A 25,022-nucleotide genomic window follows, 5' to 3' on the forward strand; every position below is an offset into this window, starting at 1 on the left:
ATGAGATGCACGGTTTTCATACAGAATGAAGGCTCACTTGAAGGCAGGGCTGGAATAACATTTCAGTAGGAAAACATTGCTTCATCGTTTTTGAAGAAAATATATACAGTTAAGTTAGGATTTGAACTTTTTGCTAGGAAGCATGGTGAGCTGGTGGAGTGAGGCTTCCTTCCCTGAAGGGATGGAGAGCACAGGATGCAGCTCAGTTGGCGTGCTTGCACGCTGCGGCTTCTGCTTGCTCTGGTCATTAGGGAAACACCCACTATGGACTCAACCCCACAAGTACTAATTAGTCACCTATTAATTACCAGCAAGAGTTAGTTGAAGGTTGTTCAGGCCTATTTATCATCAGAGCTGAGCAGTGGGCAGCCTTTTTCCAGAGGCAAGTTCACACCTCCCATTCATTGCAGAAGAGCCCTAGCAACTCCTCTCCTCTCCTCTCCTCTCCCCATCACGTCTTAATAAGATTTTTTGTTTCCTCAAGACTACAAGAAATCTCACAGGAAGGTTTCTCAGGGGCCTTCACACTCTTTTTGGTTCCTTCTCCCATTGGAAATGCCATTGGAGTTCCAATCGTGCAGAGCATCCCTTGGGGCATCTACAGAAACGAAGTTGCTGAGGCACTCATCCAGCATGGCTCCGCTCCAAACCACGGGAGGAACAAGGAAAACCAGTGTTTTGTTTGAGAAATGGGTGAAATTATCTCATCTTGCTCTCCCCATTAGTTAATCTCAACCTGCTTTAGTGCCATCTTCCTCCAGAGATCAGGTTCCTCTGTATTGCTCTACCACAGCTTTCTGGGACATCCTCAACAGCAAAGGGAGGGCTCACAGCCTTTCTACAGGGAAATGATCATCAGAAATGAGAACACTGCCACTTCCTATTGGGTCAGCTTTGACTCACAGCACAAGTAACGGGGAGGCAGGAATACTGACCAGCATCTGGCTGGTTTCCTCTTTCAGAGATTTGAGAAGTTCACACAATTTCTCAGCCCATTCATTGGGAAGGAAAGGAGGAAGCAGAAATGACTAACATTTTCTCTTTCTACCAGGAGAACAGCGTCAAGGAGCTGCTGAATTTGTGCCTTTTACTTGCAGCCAGAACATCTGAGCAGGTTCAGTGGAAGTTGTCCAAGTCCTGGTGTAACAACAAGGACCACGTTGGCACATATACACACAAAGGGTCACATTTAAATGAAGGGATTTTCTCCTTTTAGAGAAATAATAGGCTTTTCAAACACATTAGCAAGCCCTTTAGTGATGTCTAGAGACAGCCTAAAATAAATAGATAAATCACACAGGTGTGAGCAGGAGAGCACGTGGTCCCACGCTGTACCCAGGCCTGAGCTGACGTCCTTGGCACGGCTGTAAGATGTCAGTGGGAGCAGCAGCAGGTCTGAATGTGGGAGCTGAGGTGCTCAGTGCAGCTCTTGCAGGAATTAGATCACTTTTTGGCCCTCGTTAGATGAATGCACACAGCAGCCGAGGCGATGAGGGGTGCTCTGCCTGGGTGCAGCCAGCACACAGCGTCGCCGAGGCCTTGGCTTGCTCTTCATTTGCAAGAAGAATAAATTTGGCACATTGCTCACAATGTGCTCACTGATATCTCATCAATAATCTCTGTAAGATCTGTAGCTCATTATGAGGAGAATATAGACTTGAATTAGGAGGCTGAATCCAATTAGCCTGCTCCGAGTTGCAATGCTCCAGGTCTTAAAGAGACCACGAAAGCCCGATCCCATTTGAGATGTACAGTTTACATGCTGGATGTTTGCAAAGAGCAAATTTTGCAAAGCCTCAGATCATTTTTTGCAGCAGTCCTCATTATCCCCATGCCAATTTCTGTCAGTCATAACTAGCACTATGAAATAAATAAATCCCCGTACTGCTGCAAAGGGGTTGGGAACCTTCTGGAGACTTGGCACTCATGTCGCACAGCTCGCCGGTGGGTGTACTCAGCACAAAAGCCCACTGCTATGAGAATAACAAGCCCTGGATCAACTCAGCCTTCAGCATCAAGCCCTGGTCTGTAATCTGGTGAAGTTATCCTCTGCCACTGCTCACCGGGCGCTGACGTGCAAAGGCAGCGGTGTGCCCAGGCAAGGATGTAGCGAGGGCACCCAACGCTGCTCCTGCCCAAGCTGGGGCAAAATGCCCGCTGGCTTTTTTGTAGGACCAGTGTTTGGATTTTGTTGGGGTTTTTGGTTTTTTTTTGTTTTGTTTTTTTTTTTTTGTTTTGTTTTTTTGTTTTAATTTTTATTTCTTAAGAGTGTCAAAATAGACTTTTCTTGCCAAAGCAACTGCTCGATCCCTGGCAATTCTCCAGCACTGCTTGGCTGGTGCTTGGTGGCAGAGAAATTATTCATGACTGGTTGATACAAGGATCGTAACCAAGGGACTTCTGAACCTGGTCCTACAAAGGAGGGCTTCATAATTGTGGTATCAAGTTCCTCCTGCCCAACTGTGCAGATTGTGCGTGCAGTCTTTAAAGCTCATTATTCCAGGAGAAAGAGCTCATGTCAGTCCATACAGACACTGGAAGAAGCAGCCGTTGAGCACTGGGAGAGGTGTCATACTTGATTTTAAGGAGAGCTAATCTGGCACGGTATTTGCATTTTGAAAGAAAAATTGTAGATTCAAATGATCCCCAGGTAACGCTCTCCTGTGGTGTCTTGGAGCCACCAAGAACTCAGGGGAAAGCAATGCTCTGCCCTTGTTACAAACACAGAGAACAGCAGATCCCAGAAAGCATTATACAGTTTTAACAACCCAAACACAAATTGACGCATAAAGGCTTCATAAAAGCAAATAAAATTAAATACAAAAATATAAACCTCCCCTCCATTGCCTGTTGACAAACATGTCACAGATGAATATCAAGGAGTGTTTTCTGAATGAGCTTAAACACTGCTATACTTCTCTCTAAAATTAAGTAAAGGTTGTTTTTGATATGGGCATTAAATATTTTCAATTTTCAGACAGCAAAAGGGCCCTTCAATCTCTTTTTCCCTTTTAAAAAAGAATAAACAGAAGTAAGCGCTGCAGACATCCTTTCCTGGAAAACCAGCTGTGCAGACACAAAAAGCCACTGCACCCTCTGCCGGACACAGTCCTTCCGAGAAATTTTAGACTAGCTGCATACATTATATATTGTTCTGTACAAGATAAACTAATTTTTCCTGAAGATATCTTTCCAATTGTACAGCACAGATGAAACCACAACGTGGCTCAAAGCAGCTCTCATCCCCGTTAGAGATGACCAGTGGTGCAAACTGTGCTCTAGGTACCAGGAACGATAAATCTGGCATCAGCCATGACTGGGAGTGAATGGGCAGCTGACAAGTTTGCTTCCAGCAATAATTAAAACTAAATGTCTTTTAGCCAGGTATCCAAAGCGGCTGAGGAGACAGCCTTCCAGGAGCATCCAGGAGCAAGTGGGGGAGATGCATCCAACACTCCTGGTCTGGGTGTGTCTGAGTCAGAAACACCAGAGAGGCCAAGCACCCCTCAACTGTCCAAGGAGCACCCACCAGCCAGCTGAAAAGGCCCAGGACATCCTTCCCCCTGCACCAAGTTTTGGGGATCCACAGCCCTTTGTGAGCTGGACCCACCCCACAGGTTTCAGTGGGACGTGATCTACTTCTGAGGGGCAACAGGACAAAACTAAGAGGCACCATTTGGCTCCCAAGCTGGAGATAAAGTGCTCTGGGTTTTCCATAACAAACTATTCATCCATGAGGTTTTACAGAGCCACAGGTCTCCCCAAGTTCACAAAACAACCAACTAAACCAAAGCCATGTGTCCAAGAAAGACCTTGGAAACAAGTAGGAATTTCTTATCAGAGCTACAAGAGCGTGCAGACTACCTGCAGACATTTGATTATTTCTTAAAAGGGAAAAAAAAAAAAAAGCTTCCCTAGCTTTTACAGCATCAAAGCAACAAAGCCTAGGGAGGTTTTAATTAACCCTCCTGTGCCAACAGAAGGAAATGCATAGCAGGAAAGATTGTTTTCCAAGTGAAGCCATACAGGAAAGCTATCAGCAACCCAAGCAATAAAAGACAAGGGCAGGGAATGAACTGTGGATTTAATGGCACAAGCAGGAGTTATTTACAAGCCCTCTCTTAATGGTGCAGCGTAGTCATCAAACCTGAAGGACGCATTCAGCAGCGGGGGGCTGATACCACAAGAAGTGGTGTTTAAGGTATCGCGAAGGAGCTGCATCACCTCAAATGCAGCAAGGGGTACCCTAGGTGCACTCGTGTCCTCAGGTCTGAGGTTAGTCAGAAGAAAGAGTTGCTGCTGGATGCTCATTGGCAGAGTTTAAACTAAATGGTATGATTTTTTTTTTCTAGTTTAAACTAATTTGGGTGACTTCAACCACTCTGGCTTCAGTGCTTGTGGCTGTAGCGTAGGACGTCTCCTCACTCAGAGGAGCCTGGGCTCATTTCCTGGCTTGTCAGCATAACCACGTCACTCCTCTCTCCATGGCTCCCACTCCGTCACATCAAACATGCCAATTCATCTCCATCTCAAGGCTCTTCACAGCTCATCCCTACACTGGCCATCTCCCACGTGCTGTCAAGCCATCAGCGGCAACCTCCAATCTGCCGGCACCACTCGCCCCTGCTGCCACCAGCAGACTATCCAGCCGGTCCCCTGCCCTGTCCCCTGCTTGGCTGCATGCAGAAGACCTCTTCTCCATCACCCAATGACCCTCTTCAGATGTCCCCTGGAAGTTTGCTCCTCCGTTGCACCTATGAAAAAGCAGGCTAAGCCTTTCACCCATGGTGCTGGCCAACGCGATCTCCTTGCTGCTTTCACCCTCCTGTGGGTCCAGCTGAGCAGCCCACAAATCTCCTTCAGTGGGCTTTCACACAGCCCTTAGTACAAGGGACCAGAGTGGCATGATGGAGACCATCAGCCATGACCACAGAGCAATAAATCGCCAAATACACAAACAGGATAACAAACACCGCACAAACTTCCAACTTCTGACTTTTTTCTTCGCCAGGTGAGCGACAGTTTGACGATGCCTTCCCATCATTACCAAGAGACTTGTATTAAACACAAACAAATCGCAGCTCTTGAGCCAGCTGCACAGCCGGATTCACGAGCCACGAACGGCCTTGGCCAAGGCACTGCCTCTGGAAGCGGCTCCTTGGCTGCTTGCCTCCACTCTGGCAAAAGCAGGTATGTGCATTCAAAACATATGCATAAAATAAATTATATTTAGATATTTATATGATACTTAGATATCTATATTTTAGCAGTAGCAGACTTTTCTACTTTGAATGTCAATGCAAGCCAGTCGTCTTCCTCCGTACCTGTTCTCCAGGCCTAATCCTCTTCCATGGAAAGGCTTGGGCAGAGGAAGGGAGGGAGGCTCCATCATAACAAACGTTTCAGCAAAGGGTTAATTTTCCCGAATCAGGACCATAGACTTCAGGAGGGATTACTTGACCTAGAGTCAGCAATTTTTTTCCACCAACACTAAAAATACTCTTGAACGAGCAGTGGAAATACGATAGCTTCAGCACTTAGCAGCACTTTAGGCTAGACAGTGGTTTGTAATTATATGGTTTCCGCTCAGAGACCTGCCAAGGGGCCGTTCCCACAAAGTCTGTATTTTTGGGAGGGCAGGGCTCCACCACCCCAGGGTACAGGGCACAGGCAGTGTCTGCCTCCACCCATCAGCAAATCCAGCCTCAGCTCCTGCCCCACATTTCCTCTCTGCAGCTTTTAAAAATCCAACAACGGCTCCTCTTAAAGCGTAACAGAAGATCCGCTGAACACAGAGCATAACCATCACCACAACAGCTTTATCGCTTATTTTTATAGTCATTTTTATGTGCTTTCATATGTAAATACGCAATATATCGCAGTTCTCTGCGCTGCTAATGCTGAAGCACTGAGAAGATGGTTGTGGGCTGATTCTGGAGGCTGGGGTACCCAGACTGGGGAGATCTGGGATCCTGGGCACAAGACCTGGTTGGGGATTTTGAATTAAACTATTTGTGGTGAGATAAATATCTCCCTTCCTTCTTCCAAATGGCAGCAAAGGCGCCGGAGCACAGCCTGGGATGCTGCGAGGAGCGGGAGCGCGTAGATGTGTGAGGAAAGAAAAGCAAAGCAACTTTTCCATTTCTGCCCACAAACCTCTGTTAGGAGCAGCCACCAAGTTTGCGTTTCATGTTGGATAAAGACCACGTCCCCACAGCGGGGAGGGGACTCCCACACCACACACCCCTTCCTCAGCACAGGTGCACAGGATGAACTGTACACGCAAAGCAGAAAAAGGAAGAAAAAAAGGATCCCAGAGCATCTGAGCAGCCAGCGGCTGCACGCACCAGTTCATCCCAGTGGGCAGATGCTGGTGAGCATCCCCATAGATCCCAGCAGGGAGGCTGGGCTTCCCTTAATCAGAGAAGGAGCAGTACAGGTGGCAAATACACACACAGAGGGATATTTTATCTCTATCTACGCAGATGTAACGATCTGGGGAGGTGAGGAAGGGCTGCTCAGCAGGACTGGATTCGCCTGCTTTCCATCAGAGGGCAATGGCAGCCCAGCCGTTCTCAGCGGCCGCTGCGCAGTCCGGTTCATCTCCAGAGCATAATGATGCTCAGAAGGAGCAGCACTGCCCTGCCCTGTTTCTCAGGTGTCCAAAGCCAAGACCTGGCTGGGACCAGGTTTCCACAGGCTTCTCCTGGATGAGCCCAGCTGTGGCAAGATGCGCTCTTGCTCAATAGATTATTTTTTTTTTTAAAGAGATAAAAAAAAAAAAAAAAAAAACACAATACTCCCAAACACAGCAACAGGACAAGAATAGAGATAAGGCCACTGATGGAGAATACACAGATGGTGATCATCAGCCCGGAACATGAGGGACATCTCGGGGATGACCCAGGAAGGGACATGGGGCTGTGCAGCTCGTCCCATTGCACCCCACCATGCTCACAGGGACCCGCGACCCCAAAGAAATTTATTTCTGCAAGAAAGAAAGCTAACAACAGACTAAATTAAATACTGGGAGCAAAGCTTCACAAACTGGGTCTTGCCTGGGCTGGGGGGGCATCTTGTGGGACAGCGCGGGGGCAGCTCCCCATCGGCTGGGGAAGAGCTGGAGAGACGAGTGCATTTTCATCACTGCACACAGCATCTTCCGTTGCCCCCATTAACTAATAGAAAACCACTGTGTGTTTCTACAGATTGAAGCAAGGCTTTTTGAGGAAGCACAAAACCCTGCTTTTCCACAGGCTGAACGTTTCTAAACTATTTCCCGCGAAACTCTGCAAGAAAGCCTCCCTCTAAATTACACTCATTAGTTAAATTGGGTTTCATTACCATCCTTTCCCTCAGTGCCCATTACACCAGCTGGATGCTGCATTTCAGGAATCCTAACATGCTAACAACAAAAATGTTTGGTCTTAAAAAAAATAAGAAATAATAATTCTAAAACACTTTTGGGTGATAAACCATTTCTTATTTCTTTAAGAGTCCAAGATGTTATCAGAGAAGGGGAGGCAGAGGAACCAGCTGCTTTTGGACACCAGAGTGCTCTCCAGAACACCCTGTTCCTCCAATTTTTTTTTTTTTTTTAACAGGCATAATAACGAAAGCAATAAGTTGTTTTCCACGTAGGCAGATTTTTACTCATTCAGACTCTTTTATGCACTTGACAGTCTCTAGGAAGTGGGTAAGATGACCCAGCACAAGGAGAAGGCATGCTGGCACATGAGACTGCAGCTCATCGCCTCCTTGAATGGCTCACATGTGGTGTTTGCCACCATCAAAAAAAAAAAGAGAAGAAAAATAAGACGTTGATAACAGACATCTGCAGTACCACGCCTTGGGCCTCACTTCCCTTAATTTCATGCTAGAAATTAAACTAGGATCTTGCAAAACCTGGATATTTCCAAAACCTGACATTTAGGTAACCAAACTGCCCCTCTTCTCTGCTGCAATCTACCCATACCCAGGGATGTCACCCTGTTTTGATCTGAAGGTCTTTCAAGCATGTTTAGGTGTTTCGGGTTGTGCTAAGTGTTGAACAGAAGGAACTGAGAAGGCTCCTGTCTGTTGGGTTTATACGTTGGGTAATTCCAGGAAAGCAAAAGCCAGAGCAAGCTGTGAGCTTCACTGTACCTGCGTTACCAAAAACCTCAGAATTGAAGGGGTGGGAGGGAGGAGCCAGGGGCATTTTTAGCACAAGGTAGTTGGGAATTCGCAGCCTTTAGAGCATTGCCAACAAACTCAGTCATGCCTCGGTACTCGGTAAAACAGAAAGGAAACTATGACAGCTATTTGCATCCCTTCCATAACAGGGAAAAAAAACCAAAACTCGTATTGCTAAGTGACAGGCTGAGTCAAACACTTCCCTGTTAATGAAAACTTTATTAGATCCCAGCATGGTTACAATTTTGGAAATTGCTTTTAGTGAGTTTGATGAGTTTTTGAGCTAAGATTTAATGTCATTGTCTTTTAAATTTAATCTTATTCAAATTACGTTTAATTGGATTGCACTGCGGTGCTCACCCGCAGTTCACCATGCTGCCACTCCTTCATCCCTGGCAATCGGGACACCCACCTCCCCAGGCATTACCCCCAGTGCAGCCCCGTGGGTGCTCACAAACCCCAGGGTGCTCTGCAAAGCCCACAAAGCTGCAGGATTTGGGGTTTTTCCCCTCTCCAGACACACCTGCTACAGAGGATCGCCTTTCCCACGCACGCATTCTTACCTCTATTTCCCAGTGGCTCCCAGCACCGTGGGAGATGTGGAAAAGCCCTGTCCTGCCTCACTTACCTCCAGCACGCTTTCCCCCATCTCCTCCCAAGGAAAGGAGCCTTCATCCCTGCATTACACAGGTTCTACCCTCTGTTTTGCTCCCCCCGTCCTGCTTTAACTCTTTCACACACCTGCCGTCAATGCAAAGTTAAGTGACTGCCAATCGCTGCCACCTTTCTGCAACCGGTTTTTCTACAAAGAAAAAAGAAAAAAAAAAAATAGCTGCAGCTGGTAACAAGCAAAATGTGAAAAAAAAAAATTGGTAGGTTACATGCATTGCTCCAGTCCTTGGGATGTTGTTCAGACGTGCAATAAAGCTGTCACCCCGTGAACGGCAGCGTGGTGGGCACAGAGAAGGCAAGCAAAGCATCACTGCTCTTGCAGAGCTCACACAAAATCTGCATTAATCACACTTCCCTCCCTGATCTTTATCTCAGAGTATAATGTAAAATGTCAGCATTTTTCATCAGGAATCCAGATTTCCAAAAAGCTCTTAACCCATATTTCTCAGTGGGACACATCTCAGAGGAGATGGACTTTTTCAAGAGTCTACGTGGCCAAGTGTATTGATGACACCCCTAATTTGGGACACAAGCAGGAGTTAGCTGTTGTGGCTGCTCTCCTGAGTCAGGGAAACATCAGAGATGGCATGGGCTGACGGCCGAGAGAGCTTACTGTTCTTTTTGAAGAATGCCCTTGGCCCTGGTGGGTTTTCCTGGTGCATCTCACCATGGTACGTCCCCCTCTGCTGAACTAAACTGCATCTGCAATTTGGAACTGAGAAAGCATCTGGCCTTCAGGATATTTATTAGTAACAGAATTAGGAAAAAAAGTTAATTTTCTGAGCTTCTGAGGAAATGCACAGAATTACTTCACTCGTGCTTTTCTCCTCTTTGATCTCAATTGGTAAGTTTCTAACAAAATTAGTAATTAACAAAACGAATTTAAAATAATGCAATTTTATCTGAATTGGTTTAACTGTGCTCTGGGCACGAGAAGCGTCACAGGGAGCGAGGTATTGTCATTTTTTCTCTTACATACTCTGCCTAAACATACTGTTTCAAAATGTTACTGTCAAATAGATTTTTTTTCCCCTCTCTTTGTGTAACATCTGATGAGCAGGAAAGCAGTAGACCAGGGGTGTTTCTGCTGGAGAAAAAAATCAGGCAGGGACTCAAATGAGAGTGTGGGGCGTGGGAAGGTGGCGGCAGGTTCAAACCCCTCGTGTAGCAGGAGCGGCACGGCTCTCCTTGCCTTGCTGATTCACAGTGGGTTGTCTGGAGCGGAAACGTCTCACGTGGTCTCCACCAGGCTATGAAGCCCACTCCAAGCTGTGGGCTTGAGTTCAGGTCCTGGCTCTGTCCAAGCCAAGCCCGTCACTGTTACTGGGTGACAGAGGTGAGTGATGTAGTTGGGTGACACTTCACAGGGATAAGGGGAAAGGGGAAGGCAGCACGTGTGTCTCAAAGACATCCTGATGGGATCATGTTCTTTTCCCGTGAAATACAACTTCTGTTCAGCTGCATCCATTGGCAGCTGATGTTTCCATCACTGGCAAAAATGAGTTTGGATCCTGTGCAGCAGAACTGCTCTTGGTTCAGTTTCGGGATGTAGAGCCGGTCTTCCCCCATGTGGTGCCACAAAAGAGACAGCGAGGGCACAGCATCCCGGCTGAGAGCCCTGACCCAAAGCTTGACCTAACCAAGGCTCTCAGTTTTTATTGCGTGGGGAAACAAAACAGTCAGTGGCTCCCAGTAGCACAGACCGGGTGGGCAAAGAGCCGAGAAGACAACCAACTTCCAGCTCCTGGCTGTAAACCAGGGCATCGCATTCCCTTCCTTCCCAGAAACAACCCTTGAGGTGGCCTTGTTCATGCTCCAGTGTTCTCTTCTTCAATTTCCTGTAATTTTTCTCAGCCACAATATTATAGGGTTTATAACATCTTCCATTCAGGCTCAGTGCAGATTGTAAACATATGTCTCTTCCACTGTTCCTGCTGAAGGTTCATCACTAGCAACACGGCGATAGCTGGGATGCGTTAATGAAGCTGGCTCATAAAACCGGGGTGCAAGGGTCTCATCTCACAGGTTACCAAATTTTCCAGCATGAGGTTGGGTGTGATGTGTGGCACAGAGCTGTGTCCACCTGGCTGAACTTCCTCGCATGAAGCAACAGCCATGGTGGGAGTACAAGGTGTCCATCTGCCTAGCTAATTTTTTTAAAGTTCATTTGAACTCTTTCCCCTCTCTCCACTCAAGCTATCTTGCTCAACTTCAGGATTGTGCAACAGGCAGGAATGAAGAGAAATACTTACAAATCATCCTTAAAATTTGGGCTTCATGTTCATGGTTTCGTTGTAAACAAAGGCAAACAAAACCCCGTAGCTGCTATTACTAAATGGGTTGGAGCCCCTGCACCGGCAGTCGGCCAGGATGGTTGGTGCACCTCAAGGGCTGCTGTCAGTTCTTGCTCTTGGCCTGAACCTAACAAGAAAAAGAACTGAGACCACATAAATTTTCTGATTGGCTGGAAAAATCTGAATACAGCCTCTGTTGGGATGTATAAATAGAAAGCCAAGTGTTTTAGACCTTCCACTTTGAAAGCAGAGCTCTCAAGGCACGTGAAAATGCACAGGGTCACAACAGTCATCCTCGCAATTGCGATCTCCAGTGGTGAGTTAGCTGAATTTTGGTAAACACTGCTCATTGTAACCTGCCTTCTTCTTATTTCTCCTTTTTTTTTTTTTTTTTCCTTAAGTGAAGTGTATCTGTAAGGATTTAGAGAGAACTGATTTGTTCCCTGACAGTTTTTGCTTTTGAAAATAACTCCTCTCACATTGCATAGAAACCTCCACGGAAAAATCCTTTTTAGATATGGTAAAGAGTTGTGGCAGAATTTTGTTGGAGTAATAATGTTGACTGATTAAGAAAGAATCAGCTGAGGCATATCAATTGCTAACAGCATGCATGTTTTCTTAAAAGCCTTTTACTAAAAGATCAGCCCGCTGAGCATCGAGTGTTCCCAGAGATGTTTCTGTGCTTAATGTCATCACCTTTGATTTCACAAAGAATCCACAATTCATTGAAATAAATGAAGACTACCGAGGACAAAGGCCCTGAGGAAGGCATTAGGGATTTCCTGCACCCTTTTAGCACCAGACTTCGGTCCCAACACATCATTTCCCCTGTTTGCCTATACTCCCAGCGCCCAACGGGGACGTTGCCTGCACCCGCAGATAAACCTCAACACGTTGTTTCTTGCTAGATCAGCCCTGTTCTTGCTGGAGCATCCCATGGGAAACCCTGCTAGTTTTAGTGGGGGGAGCAGGGCTGCCAGGGGTTGCCTTTCCCCCCTTCTCCTCCACAAATGTCTTTGCTCTCTCGGACATCGCCAGGGCCGTAGGATCAGCACGGGTTTGACTGGATCCCACGTTAGGGAATAGGAATGGACTTGGTGGGTCTCTCTCAGCTCTAATTTTTACAGGTAGAGCTCAGTATCCCAAGGTCCTGGGTGGCTCAGATCACTTTCCAGGCACAGACATCCCGTAGCTCCAACCCACGTGAACACAGCGCAGCACGCCTGCCCCAGGCAATGGGAGAGGAGTGGGTCACCCCATGATGCCCCCTCCAGATCTGTTTGTTCTGCATTTTTGCTTTGAAGCCACTGCTTTAAGTACCCTCAAATGTCACCAGGCAAAGCATAAAACAAATAAATGTTGTTTCATTGCATCCCTAAAGTTAACTTGCCTTAAAACTTTCTAGTTCCCTGAAGCCTGAACTAGAAACTAGGCTGAACTTACAGCAAAGTCCAAAGGGACCTTGCTATTAATTCGACCACACAGGCTGGGAAATCCCTTTTCTAGCTTGTGAGTCTCATCTTCTGTTCTTCTCTTTTCTTCTTTTCTAGCTGCTGCAGCACAATGGGCAAATATCTGCTCAGGTCAACCCACAAATAAAATCAGAGGCTGCGACTCCCACGGCTGCGGCAGATACAATGACCCCAGGTCCTGGGCTGGGCTGACGGGACATGGCTGCGCTTGAAACTGTCTTAAAATAAAAATAAGCATGAAAAACTGGGGAAGAGGAGGGTTTCTAGCAGGCAAGGCGCTCTGCTGTGGGCTAACCCACTTTGCTTTTCTTCAGAGGAGGGAAGAGGCACAAGGGAGTGGACGTGGTGTGCGAGGACGGCTCGGTGGTGTACGCACCCTTCTCGGGGAAGATCGACAAACGAGCCAGACCCTACGGAAACGGCAACGCCATCGACGATGGAGTCCAGCTTTCAGGATCAGGTACCAGAGCAGAATGACGCACATCTTGCAAAGCCTGCTTGCAAAACATGCCAATTCCTTTACAGAGCTTTAAACTGAGGCAAAACTCATGAACCCAACCCAAACTGCAGTGTGCTTGCATGTGAATCCTAGTGAAAACTAACTTTGAAGTCCAGGTTCTGTTAATGTAGGAGAATTGATTCAAAGCATTACAGTATTTCAACCCTATTAAAAAAGTCAAAGGATGAAATTGGTCCCTTTGCACATTTTTGATAATTAAAGGAACAGCCTCTGACTTGCTCATACAGTTTTACTCACCTTAATCCCCTTTCCCACCTTCTTCCATCTTAATTTATTTCTTTTCCTGTTCTCTCTTCTTGATGCTGTAGGAGCATCACAGCATTTTCCGTAACTTTTTCTGCTGCTGAATCTCTTATCATTTTATTGTCATTTGTATTTTGCTACTGAACGTTATGACTTTGCTAGGCTTTTAAATCATGTAATTGGAGCAAGTTTCCCTCTCTTCTCTCTCCCTCGTTAACAGGATTCTGCGTGAAGATGTTCTACATCAAACCCGTCAAGTACAGCGGCTCCATCAACAAGGGAGAGAAAATTGGCATCCTGCTGCCCATGCAAAGGGTCTACCGTGGAATTACGTCCCATGTCCATATCCAAAACTGTGACTTAACCAATCCTACTTCCAATCTGTAAATGGGAGGCTGCACACCAGGGGCAAAGCCTTCCTTCCCTCACTTGTGTGTTTAAATTGCCAGGGCATAGGTAGTCACTGTAGTAAGATGGAAGCCACTGAGCCTGAACAGTTGTTCCACCTAAAAAGTATCCATGAGCAAAATGCTCGTGGTTATCTGAACATAAACAGACTCAGAATAAGATGTATCCCACGCTTTAAAGCTGCTATCGCACTCTGCACGTCGCTGCACTCATAGACGAAGGCTGAAGCAGCGGGGAACGGACGAGCGGCTGGGAGATGATGGGTCCTCGATGCTCAGCAGAGCGTCGTGCTGCAGCTCACCCGTCTTGGGCTTCTCTGCTCTCTCTGCAGCCAAACATGAAGATTTCTTCAATAAGTTAGACATTTCCTTTCGCTTGCAAATGGAAAATCACATTATTAAAAGGTTGCTTCACTATAAATTGCTTTGAATTTCTTTGGTGCTGTCACTGACTTTGGGCTGGGTTCTGCTTTTTTTCATGCAGCTGGGGAAAAAAAAAAAAAATGTATCAAGCTGAAACCCAAATCTTTCCTGGGGCCCATGACCAAAAACATAAAACAACATTAATGAAGTAACTCACTCCTTTTCCCCAGACTCCTGCTTCAGGACAGCCCTGGCACACCCAGGTTTCTTTTTGTCCAAGTGAGGCATTTCTTTCCGTTAGTAAATCAGCTGAAGACTTTCCTGGGACAACAAGCTCTTGTTAACAGAACAGGGCTTTTCAGGCCAAGGCTACCAGCATGCTACTGGGAGTCTCAAGGCCTAAAGCGCTCTACGAGTGCCGCAGGCTCACGTATTTACTAACGCAACCACAGCCTCGGAGAAGCAGGGAAGCTGCTTTGGTGGGAGCCCTGTATGTCCTGACAGCAGATTTGCTTCTGCCAAGAAACTACAGAAAGGTACTTGCTACATCTGTGAAAAGTGCTGAACCTGCTGCGTACCGTTCCCCTTCCCCAGGAACCACTTTAATTTTGCTGTGAATAAAAAATCTGCACATCCATGTAAATACACAGCTCAAGTCTGCAGGGACAGACAGAAATCAGAAGGCGAGTCAATACAATTGAGTTTGCAGTGAAAAAATCCTTTTCCTTGTACTAAAAGCAGAAGCATTTCAGCAAAAGTCCTCAGCGTTCTCCAGTTTCGACTATTTTTTTTTTTTTAATTTTTGTCAGGAAGTTGGTTGCCTACAGAAAAGAAAGACTCCTACCTAAGATTCACGGGGTAAAATCCCAGGTTTTAGCCCAGTTATCAACTTCTCACATTTGAAAAGGGAAGGTCCGAATCAAGCCCCCACTTCTCCACGCAAATTCTAACGAAGGACGGCGCTGACCTTGCTGACTGAGCAGGGCCCTGAGCCTCCAGCCAACACACTTTCCTCCTCTACAAGTTACATTTTCCCCCGTACGTTAACGACCACAGCTCAGCACTTTTCTCGTCTGTCCCCACAGACAGGTTAGTTTCACAAACCTTTTCGGGGAGCCGTTATTTAATTGGAGTTTTCCCAGTGGCACAGGGAGGTGCAGTGCTTTGGTGCAGGGACGTGGGATGCTCCTGCAGGTACCTGAGAGAGGTACGGGGCAAATGCTAAAACTTCCCAGTTTTAGCTGGGGCTGTCACCCAGCAGAAAAGAAGAAAAAGTAAATATAACTTACTATTTTAGGGCCATGCAGAATTGGGTTTTTTTTCTGCACCAGATCCGCAGGAATCCTTTTCCTTGCTCTCCTTTTGATTTTGTAACTTTGTACCACAAGGTCCCAGACTAACTGCCTAAGGCTGTAACCCAAATCTACACTACAGCCTTCTGTTTCCCTGAGCATTAAAGGACTTTTGAAGGATTCAGCCAGAGTCTTATCCTCCCCATGAGACAGGACATAGGTAGCAAGAAGATTTTATTTTGTGTGCCTCAGTCATCCCCATTAAAACTTGCCTCACTCAGGCTTAGCAATTATGTTAATAAAGGCAAAATAAATTCGAGGCGGAGTCTTCAATCAGAACTGTGCACCAGCACAACTTCAGCTTCATCTTCAGCTCATACTTAGCCAAGAAGAAGGGCAAACCAGCCCAATGTCCTAGAGCCTGCTAACTGCTTAAAATGACGTGCCCAGCCGTGCCTTTTGGCTGATCAGCTAGCACAACCTGCTGATTTTCCAGCTACACTACAATATAAGGCGTGTACACAAAGCTTAGTTCATTGTTGTGGCAAAATTCCTCTCATCTCAGCCTTGTCAGTGACCAAAAGCCTGAATAAATAGTGAGTGCAATTTGTTCTATGTTGCGCCAGCTTGATTTTCACCATGAAAGCCTGTGCTGCTAATTGCACAAGTAAATTCTTCTAGAGTTAATTTTTAAAATAGATTTCTTTTTATAACAATAAGCACAAAGAATATTATTAATTTTTCAGAGAAACAGCTTTTAAGGTTCTTTAATAACCTACCGTACACAGATCAGCTGGGAAGCGAGTGCTCAGCTCCCACACCAAAGACACCAGGCTAGTCAAGAGAGACAAAGGCAATTTTTCTATAAAATACAGTTAGGAAGAGAATTTACCTTTTTCAGTTGCCTGCTAACAAGCCTGGCAAACCTACAGTTATGATACTGTAACATCACCAAGAAATAAGATGTGCAGCTCTCATTTATCCAGTTCGCTAGGGCTGCAGCCCCACAGAGGTTGCAAAGAGGAAAGGACTTTATGGATCAAACCATCAGGTTTTGGACGTTGGTTGAATTCCACCGACCTGAAACGTGTGTAAAGAAAACAATGGGGGCAACCAAAGGAGGATGGCAGCACAGCTGGAAGGAAACCGCAGGCCTTGGCTGAGGAGTTGGATTTGCTCTGGCTCAGGGTTTAGCCCTGGCTTTTGCTGATGTTTCTGCTCCATTGCTCAGGTGTGTCTCACAGTTTTCCAAGCTTTTTTCCTTCAAAAACCTTATTCCATCATTTTGCCATCTGACTTTTCTCATTAGGAGTAAATGTTAAGATAATTAATGTTAAGAGGCACTAGTCTAATGTTTGCAAGGTTTACGGACACATGCGTGGCAGGTACCATCTATCCAACAGCCCTGGTGACTGGCAGTGGATCCTCCTGAAACACTACGTGATTTACACGGCAGAGCCACAGTATCTTTGGAAAGGCTGGATAACAAAGTAGGGATTTCTCCTGGATGGCATCAGGCTTAACTCATTCCCCGCCTGTTGGTGTCAGCCCAAACACTCGTGTTTGCCCACTGCGCTCTTGCTGAGCCTATAACAAGACCTCTAAGGGACTTACACAGCCAGGGAAGTTGCTACTGACGTAAAAGGGGTGAAACAGGGAACTCACACTGTTCATGCAAGAGAAAGAAATCAGCATTTCCCAAGTCAGCCCACCCGCTCTCGGTGTGGTCCTCGCAGCGCTGCATGGGGGCTCCTCTCCATCTCCTTGCCCGCTCCTCACCACAGGGAAGGAAATGGTGCAACTGCAGCTCCCAGGGGCTGTGCAACGCCGGCCAGTTGTTCCATATCCTTCTGTTAGTGTGTCCTAAGCGGCCAGTTTGTGTCTTTCACAACTGCACCTACCGACTGTTAGACTAACATCTGCATTGCCCAACGCAGGAATCCCACTGGCTTCGGTTCAGAGCTTCCTCATGGCCAAGGTGAGAGGTCTGCACCTTCCAGCTCGCCCAGGAAAGACAGGGAACACACTGAGAACTCTCAGCTGCAATATCAGACACTTGAAAACTGTTCTACTAAGAATATGTTACCGGAAGTGCATTAGATATATTATTGTAGCAAATGACATTTTGGTATGTTTTAGAAAGAACAGAGTAAGATGTCTTCTGGAGAAAATATAAAAAATGTACACGGCTATGAGAAATTTGGAGTCAGCTCTGTAAAACAAATGAGACAGAAAAAAAAAAAAAAATCACAAAGAATGGGTAGCTTAGAGCCATTTTACAAATACCAGACTGCAAAACAGGACTTGGAGAAAAGCTTCTTCAGTGTCTGTACACCTACAGCAGAGTTGTACTTCTCTCCTCATGCCTGTCAGCTTGGCTGGCTGTACACCCAGCCTTTCCTTCACAAGACTTGGCAGAGTGGATTGAGGTGCTGCAATTCCTTCCTTGGAATGAGCATGTGAGTTCACAGAAGTCTATAAAAATCGTTAGCTTTTCAAGGCAGGCCTGCTGCAGGTAAAATTTGCATAATGAGATATTTAATACTCTACTAGTGCAAACTGGGAGTCAGGAATAGATCAGAAATAAAATCTGATTGAGAGAGATCATTATTGCGAAACCTCACTGGAGACCCTTCAACTGGGAATGGCCAGGTACCACCCAAATAAAGTCTTTACTTTTAAATGGTTTTGTTTCCAGTAGGGAAAAAAGCTTACAGCAGCTAGTATCAAGCTTGCCAAGCTTGGAAATACTTTACTACCTCTACACTATAAAATATTTATCGAATAATGCTGCCCACACCACCTCCCTTGCTGATTTTCTCTGCTAAGGAGAGCTGGTGGGGTTTGCAGAGAGCTTGTGCCAAATGAAGGTGAAGCAGCCTGGAAAGAATATTACAGAAGTTCTCCCAGCTTCGAGTGACAAACGCAGTTTCTGACAAGGGTCACTCAAACGCACACACGTGATCTTTCAATTCAGGGGTGAGCAGCAGCCCCAAATCCTGAATGCTGACTGAGAGCTCTCACCAGCACGCTGTATCATCTGTAAGCCTGGACTCCATTACACTGAGAAAATTACAACCAAAAGCCTCAGCAAAACTACACTGAGGGGACCTAACATTTATATAAATACTTGTTTGGTGGCTACAAGCGTGAAAAACAGCAGTTCTTTCTGGCAGGATAGGGGAGAAAGCAGCAGGGGTAAAATCAGCAAAACCACTTGTAATAACCCCAGGGAGGGTTAAAAGATTGTTTGGGGGTTAAATATTGGCTGTAAAAAAAAAAAACCTTGGAACCACAAGTGAAATAGTTGTCTCCAGCTGCTTGTTCCGTGGAGATTTTCAGAAAACACAATGGACAGATGCTCTTTGCAAACGAGAAGTGGGGCACAGAGACATCTGTTTCTCCTCGAATGAAACCTGCAGGGCTTCCAGAGTTTTCTGTAACTTGGGATATCAGACAGTTTATGTGAGAGTGCCACAAGTCATTTAAATTTCATATGAACCAAGACATGTTCATAAAGAAAATCTAATGCCTTTCTGTTAGTAGTGCAGAAAAAGAAAACTGAAGGATTAAAAGAGACACTAAGGAGCCTGCTTAAGAGTAAAATACTGAAATCCAGCAGATACTAATGGATCATTTTAAAACCTAGAATTTTTTAACTCAACGTCAGTTCTGCCACTTAGGTTTGCAACTCTTTGCTTCAGAACTTGAAGATGTTTTAATAAGAATTTAGTTGTCAAAAACTAGAGTTTCAGTGAAAAGACTTCATGGATTCAAGCCCAGGCGAGGTGATCATTTCTGCTGAACAGGAAAAAGACCTGTTCCCATGCAAAAGCAGCTGTATTTCTTAGCCTAAGTGAACACTCAAGCGCCACCAAACATTACACCTTCATGTGTTCTCTGGCACTCTGTTAGAACGCTCTAATGGGCACCTGCACCTGGGGAGGAGGTACTGGAATGAGCAGCAAGGGACAAACCGGTTACATCCACCGTGGAGTTTTGCCCATCTCTTCCCTCCAACTCAATCTGTCAGACCCTATACTCGGTTCCTACCATTTTTGGCCTAAGTGTGCTCTTGCTTCAGGAGGGGAAGAAAAGGTGCTAAGAAACGGTTCAACCAGAGCTTCCTGAAATGTGGGACTGTTCATCTCCATCTGTTAACTGTGTGCTAAGAGACCAAGTATTTTATCCGTCTTTCCCAACCAGCTCTAACAACTGTTAAGAGTTTGTAGACATCCTCAGCGCCTAATATGGCAACAGCATCTGCCCAGAGCTGTAATACTTTGCTCAAGACTGATTGGCCAAGACAACAGACCTGAGCTTTCAAAAACACATAAATACCTCAGGCAGCTGCTGCTAAACGTCTTTGATTCGATCGAAGAACACCGGCAAAAGAGCTACAAGATGCCAGCTCTCAGCCTGGTCGCTCTGGTCAGCTTGGTGTCCACTGGTGAGTTGGGATTGCTATATTGCAGTTGGTGTTGACTGGTTTTAGGCAGACACTAACAAATTATTGACATTTGATCAAACATAAATAATGCCAAGTTTCTTCAATCTAGGTTTATGAAGGATTATGCTAATGTGCACAGCAATGACTATTATAAAATACGGAATCAGGTGTGCATTTAGAGTCATATACTGAAGTGTTTAGAGGTTTCATGAAGAAAGTTAAAGTAGTTTGACTTATTTCACAAACCAATATTAAAAATATTTATCTATAGCTTTGCTTTGGTTTTAGTGTACGTACCTTAAAATAAGACCTCAAGAAAAAGGGATCAAACCTATATAGCAGGTTGAACAATGTTTTTTTACCTACAGTTTCTGAAATTATAAACTCCCAAGAGCTCATGTTTTCCATTTTAAATGCCCTGGTCTGCACCTTAACACTTTTTGTTGTACTATACTAAGAACATGGTTGAATTTCCCCCATTTTCCTCTTTTGCATGTCAAAGTTTTTGCCAAGCAGTTGGACGCACACCCACCTCAACAACAACATAGACACTGGGCGCAGATCTGCAGTGGGAATCCCATCAACAAAATCCGGGGCTGCGATAGATACGGCTGCGGTCATTTCGGCGCTGACAGGTAACGCAGCGGGGCATCAGGAGTCCTGGGCAGTGGGGTTGGCGGTTGCTTTCCTAAATGAAGTGTTTACATGGGAGAAAGAGTAGAGTTTAACCAGAGCTGACACTTAGGATGAAAGAAGACTGTTGTCTGCAGGGAATCTTACTGATTTTTGGGGTATTACTTGGCAATCTCACTGAAGTCCAGTAATGCCACCACTACTAACTGGTACACGGGTGAAGAAGCGAGACCACTACACAAATTAGCAGCCAGAGTAGAAGAAATGGAAAGTATCTCAAGTATTTATTCTTGCTGCTTGTAGACCAGATATTTAACTAACATTCAGCAACACCTTACAGGAAGCTCAGTAGATGAATTTACACAAGCTAAAGGTCTGCCAGCACTGTTCTCTTTAAGCAGGCACCTCATGACAGAACAGGTTCTATTTCCCTAAAAATGCTTTTATATGAATGAGTCCTGCCTTGCCTGCATTTCCCATTGTCTCCTCTCCCTGCATGCTACAAGAAATGTCCATTGTCGTCATGCAACTTCCAAATTTCTAAAGGAGAAAATGCCAAACAAAGTTCTGTTTTACACTGGCACAGATGTATTTTGGAGTAGAACAGGGGTACTTTTCTGTAACAGCTTGAAATACCCCATGAACCTGGGAAAATAAAAAATCTGAAATCTCATCACCCTTTAAAGAAGGTCAGAGTAACACAAACATTTTGCTATTAAAAAAGGTGGATCAAAGCCACTATCTCTTTCCAATTTAATTGCAGATACAAAAATTTTGTTAGACAAGCTTCAGATACTGTACTGTGTTAACTGATCCATAATCTAAGCCTGACAGACTTCTCTGACTCCATATATATTTTTTTAGGCACAGTGAAAAAGGAAGGCACACCGGAAAAGGAAAGCACACCGGTGTGGATGTCATCTGTGCTGATGGAGCCACAGTGTACGCTCCTTTTAGCGGCCAGCTCTCCGGACCCATTCGGTTCTTTCATAACGGCAATGCCATTGATGATGGAGTCCAAATCACGGGATCAGGCAAGTCGTAACAGCAGATATGTTGTGAGGCATGCACAAGTAATCAACTAATTTACTTGAGTAAGGTTCCTGTGGCTCTTCAATTCAAGCAAAGTGTTGATTAATCTTACGCTCCTTCAAGTTCCTACGTTGAAGTACAACTACACTGCTGCTAAGAACCTGGCTATCAGCCCCAGCAGGATGCAGTCCTTTTCTTATGCTTTTCTTGGAGAGAAGGGAAGAAGGGAGTTGGAAAAACAGGTAGCAGGAGAACAACAACCTTAAATCAAAAAAAGGAAACAGCAAAAAGAGCAGAAATGTGCCCTCAATTTTGCTGAAAGGATGTTTCCCTGTCCCTATTTTCCAGCTCCTTCTTTTCCATAACAATCCAAGTAATTTTGATTTCAGGATTGTTTGTACCTTGACTACATTTCTGCTTCATTACAGTCTCCAGTAAGAGGCTAGCACAGAAGGTTTCCTGCTCACCCCAAGAACAGATGCAGCTGATTTTTCCTGACCTCGCTTCCTCTCCCGTCTATTCCAGGTTACTGTGTAAAGCTCGTCTGTATTCACCCCATCCGTTACCACGGACAAATCCAGAGAGGACAACAACTGGGAAGAATGCTGCCAATGCAAAAAGTATTTCCTGGCATTATCTCTCACATCCACGTTGAGAACTGCGACCACTCCGATCCTACTCATCTACTTATGCCTGGGCCTGGTAAAAAACCAAAACAACACAAACAAAAAACCCACCAGAATAAGTAGTATAAGGAATGAAAATTAAGTTATTAATTAATTTCAAATAAGGACAACAATATCAAACAGCAGTAGTTCCCTCTGTCTTAGGCTCTCCCTGACAGCAACACCCATAAGAAAGAAACAAACGATGCGTTATAAACACGGTGTAACAGGGCTGCAGTGTTACAGGAAGGAGAATGTATCCGCTTGTCAAGTTGTATTTCTTGCCCCCTCATGACACAGCAGCATCTCTTCTGTTTGTACTTGTGCTTAACTACTGGCAATGTTTCCAAAACTGCATCCTAGCAGACTTTAGGATAATTCTTTGTAAATACAAATACTACGTTGGTAGTAATGCTGAAGAGGACTTGAGGAATCCAGCTCCATCAGCCCAGATATAGAATAAGAAACAAAACTGAGTCTTTTCCCATCCTTCAGATTACACTCTAGGAACCACGATACTCTTTTTGATTTTTTTTTTCTTTCTTTAAAGCATATTCCTGCTATGAAGTAACTCTAAACTAGAAACATTACCATTCAGTCTTAGGTGTACATTCAATTTCTATTTCCTAAAGGAAGACAAATTTTGTGGAGGAAGCATCCAACTACGTGGGTGGGATGTAATTCCACTATGTTCCTATCAAATTAAAATTAAAACATAGTAGTTACAAACATGCAGCACTTAGAACCTAAAAGTTAACTTTGATATGCTGTGTTTCTGTATTTCAAAGTCGTGCCACCATTCCCACAACAAGACAGGGGCTGGGCAACACTGTGCTCTGGGAACCCTACAAACGAGATAAGAGGCTGTGACAGATACGGCTGCGGATACTACGGAGCTCCAAGGTACCATAAAATCCTAACTCATGGGTTTTCATTGCTCCCCCACTGAAACACCACAAATTTTTTACAGATTTCCACTATGTTAACACTGTTCCAGTACTAACAACCCATTTCTAGATCTTCCAGCGTGCCCCCTGATCTATCTCTGTACGTTAGGCCTCACAAAACACTCACCTCATTACGTATTTGCTTTCAGACGCAACGGTAAAGGAAAGCACACGGGTGTTGATGTCATCTGTGCTGATGGAGCAACTGTGTACGCTCCCTTTTCTGGTGAGCTTTCTGGACCCATTAAAATCTTCCACAACGGAAATGCCATTGATGATGGAGTCCAAATCCAGGGAGGAGGTAAACAGCTATTTTTCATTTAATATTTCTTTGTCTTGAGGTTATATAGGATGCATTAACTTGCAGCTAATCAAGTAATTAACCATGGTACGTTTTGAAACACTGAATCTTCTATCCATTTACATGCAGAACCTTTGTTCCTATGTTAGAATGCAAATAAATGAGTTCTGTAGAATGTCTTTGAGCTCTTCTCTTTACGAGAGCAGGAATTCCCACCTTCTCCCTACCTCTCATCCACCCTCTTCCACCAAGCCAACAACTCCAACCACTATCTACTTTTTAAGACCCAAGTGTCTTTGCTATTTTGGTATTTCCACTAGTGTTATCTCAGTGGAAAGGCCAAGACAGAAAATGTTAATATTTCTGAAATAGAATTAGTACAGAAGAATAAATGCTTTATCAGTCATCTAATGTCTTCCCTCCTCTCTTTTTCATCAGGATTCTGCGTAAAACTAGTCTGCATCCACCCCATCAGATACAACGGGAGAATTTCTAAGGGACAAATCCTTGGGAGAATGCTGCCAATGCAAAGAGTATTTCCTGGGATCACATCTCATATTCACGTTGAGAACTGCGATCGCTCAGATCCTACTAGCAATCTCGAAAGGGGGAAAGGGCAAAGAGAGTGAAATGGAAATGTAGTAAATTCCAAATAAATTCATCTCAGCATCCACAAGTTGTTTTTTCTTATCATGTGACAACCCATCTCAGTGAAGGAAGGAAAAAAAATGTATTTTACAGAGTTAAATTTATACAATATGCGCAACAACAGTACATCCTACTACTGATTCAATATGTTGGGTCTTCCGTAATATTGCAAAGCGCTAACATTGATACACGCTCCAAATACCATTTAGGTACTGTTTTTTAATTACCTGTAATTGTTGTGAACATTGTAACTTAGGCTAATTGACAAACTTTACTACACCTTGGCAAACAAGATTACTTTAGATTTTGAAGGCACCTGAACCAAGGAAACATAGAAGGAAATTTACTGAAAGACTCCACAAGGCATCAAAGATGCTGTTTGGAGTTGTCATGCCAAAACAATCGCTGTCTCTGCTCAATGGCAAAACAGAATCCACACATGGAAAAAAGATTTGCATTTTTGTTGGAATTTGCATTTCCAAGAGAATTAGGAAATTAGCAATGCATAATTAAAAGCTTTCTCAAGGAATCTGAAAAGCCAGTGAGCATAAAAACAACTTCACCCCCTCATGTGGCAGAAAAGGTGCACTACTGTTAGCTCCTTGCTATAATGTGGGCTTTTTAGTGACCCTAGAAATCTCCTCAGCACATCAGGTGTAAATTCTGTACTTCGAAGCTTTTAGTTACTCAGAAATGTATGGAACCGTGTTTGAGGAACCGTGTTTTAGAAAGCCTTTGCAGGGCAGTAAAACTAGGAAAAGGAAATAAAATAAGACAAAACTTGCCTTAGCTAGGACAGGGCAGAGGTCTGAAGTACATGCTACCGAAGGGACAGGAGGAAGCACAGGCAGCAGGCAGGAATCCACAGGTTCTTGCCCAATGCAGCATCGTCCAGTGCAGTCACTCAG

General features: G+C 44.8%; 2 protein-coding genes across 2 annotated transcripts; both read left to right on the forward strand.

Moving 5' to 3' along the window:
* Positions 1–11,209: 11,209 nt before the first annotated feature.
* On the forward strand, positions 11,210–14,198 carry LECT2 (leukocyte cell derived chemotaxin 2). The gene is made up of 4 exons (XM_010116959.2): positions 11,210–11,457; positions 12,692–12,788; positions 12,928–13,073; positions 13,597–14,198. Exons 1-4 carry the CDS (start codon positions 11,412–11,414, stop codon positions 13,761–13,763), a joined length of 456 nt encoding a protein of 151 aa, XP_010115261.2. The 5' UTR covers positions 11,210–11,411; the 3' UTR covers positions 13,764–14,198.
* Positions 14,199–19,841: 5,643 nt separating this feature from the next.
* Positions 19,842–24,096, forward strand: LOC104476988 (myeloid protein 1). Its single transcript, XM_086758810.1, has 7 exons — positions 19,842–19,888; positions 20,391–20,523; positions 21,386–21,555; positions 22,079–22,255; positions 23,007–23,121; positions 23,315–23,466; positions 23,905–24,096. Exons 1-7 carry the CDS (start codon positions 19,843–19,845, stop codon positions 24,093–24,095), a joined length of 984 nt encoding a protein of 327 aa, XP_086614936.1. The 5' UTR covers position 19,842; the 3' UTR covers position 24,096.
* Positions 24,097–25,022: the final 926 nt, after the last annotated feature.

The sequence above is a fragment of the Chlamydotis macqueenii genome, chromosome 14 (assembly GCF_036417535.1).
Source record: "Chlamydotis macqueenii isolate bChlMac1 chromosome 14, bChlMac1.mat, whole genome shotgun sequence".
NCBI classification, from domain to species: domain Eukaryota; kingdom Metazoa; phylum Chordata; class Aves; order Otidiformes; family Otididae; genus Chlamydotis; species Chlamydotis macqueenii.

Bases quoted from the DNA above. Each gene is read 5' to 3' on its own strand.
- LECT2 (XM_010116959.2), top strand. From the start codon at position 11,412: ATGCACAGGGTCACAACAGTCATCCTCGCAATTGCGATCTCCAGTG. The intron at 11,458-12,691 runs GTGAGTTAGCTG...CTTCTTTTCTAG, and splicing joins CGCAATTGCGATCTCCAGTG to CTGCTGCAGCACAATGGGCA. The intron at 12,789-12,927 runs GTCCTGGGCTGG...GCTTTTCTTCAG, and splicing joins GGCAGATACAATGACCCCAG to AGGAGGGAAGAGGCACAAGG.
- LOC104476988 (XM_086758810.1), top strand. From the start codon at position 19,843: ATGCCAGCTCTCAGCCTGGTCGCTCTGGTCAGCTTGGTGTCCACTG. The intron at 20,524-21,385 runs GTAACGCAGCGG...ATATTTTTTTAG, and splicing joins GGTCATTTCGGCGCTGACAG to GCACAGTGAAAAAGGAAGGC. The intron at 23,122-23,314 runs GTACCATAAAAT...ATTTGCTTTCAG, and splicing joins GGATACTACGGAGCTCCAAG to ACGCAACGGTAAAGGAAAGC.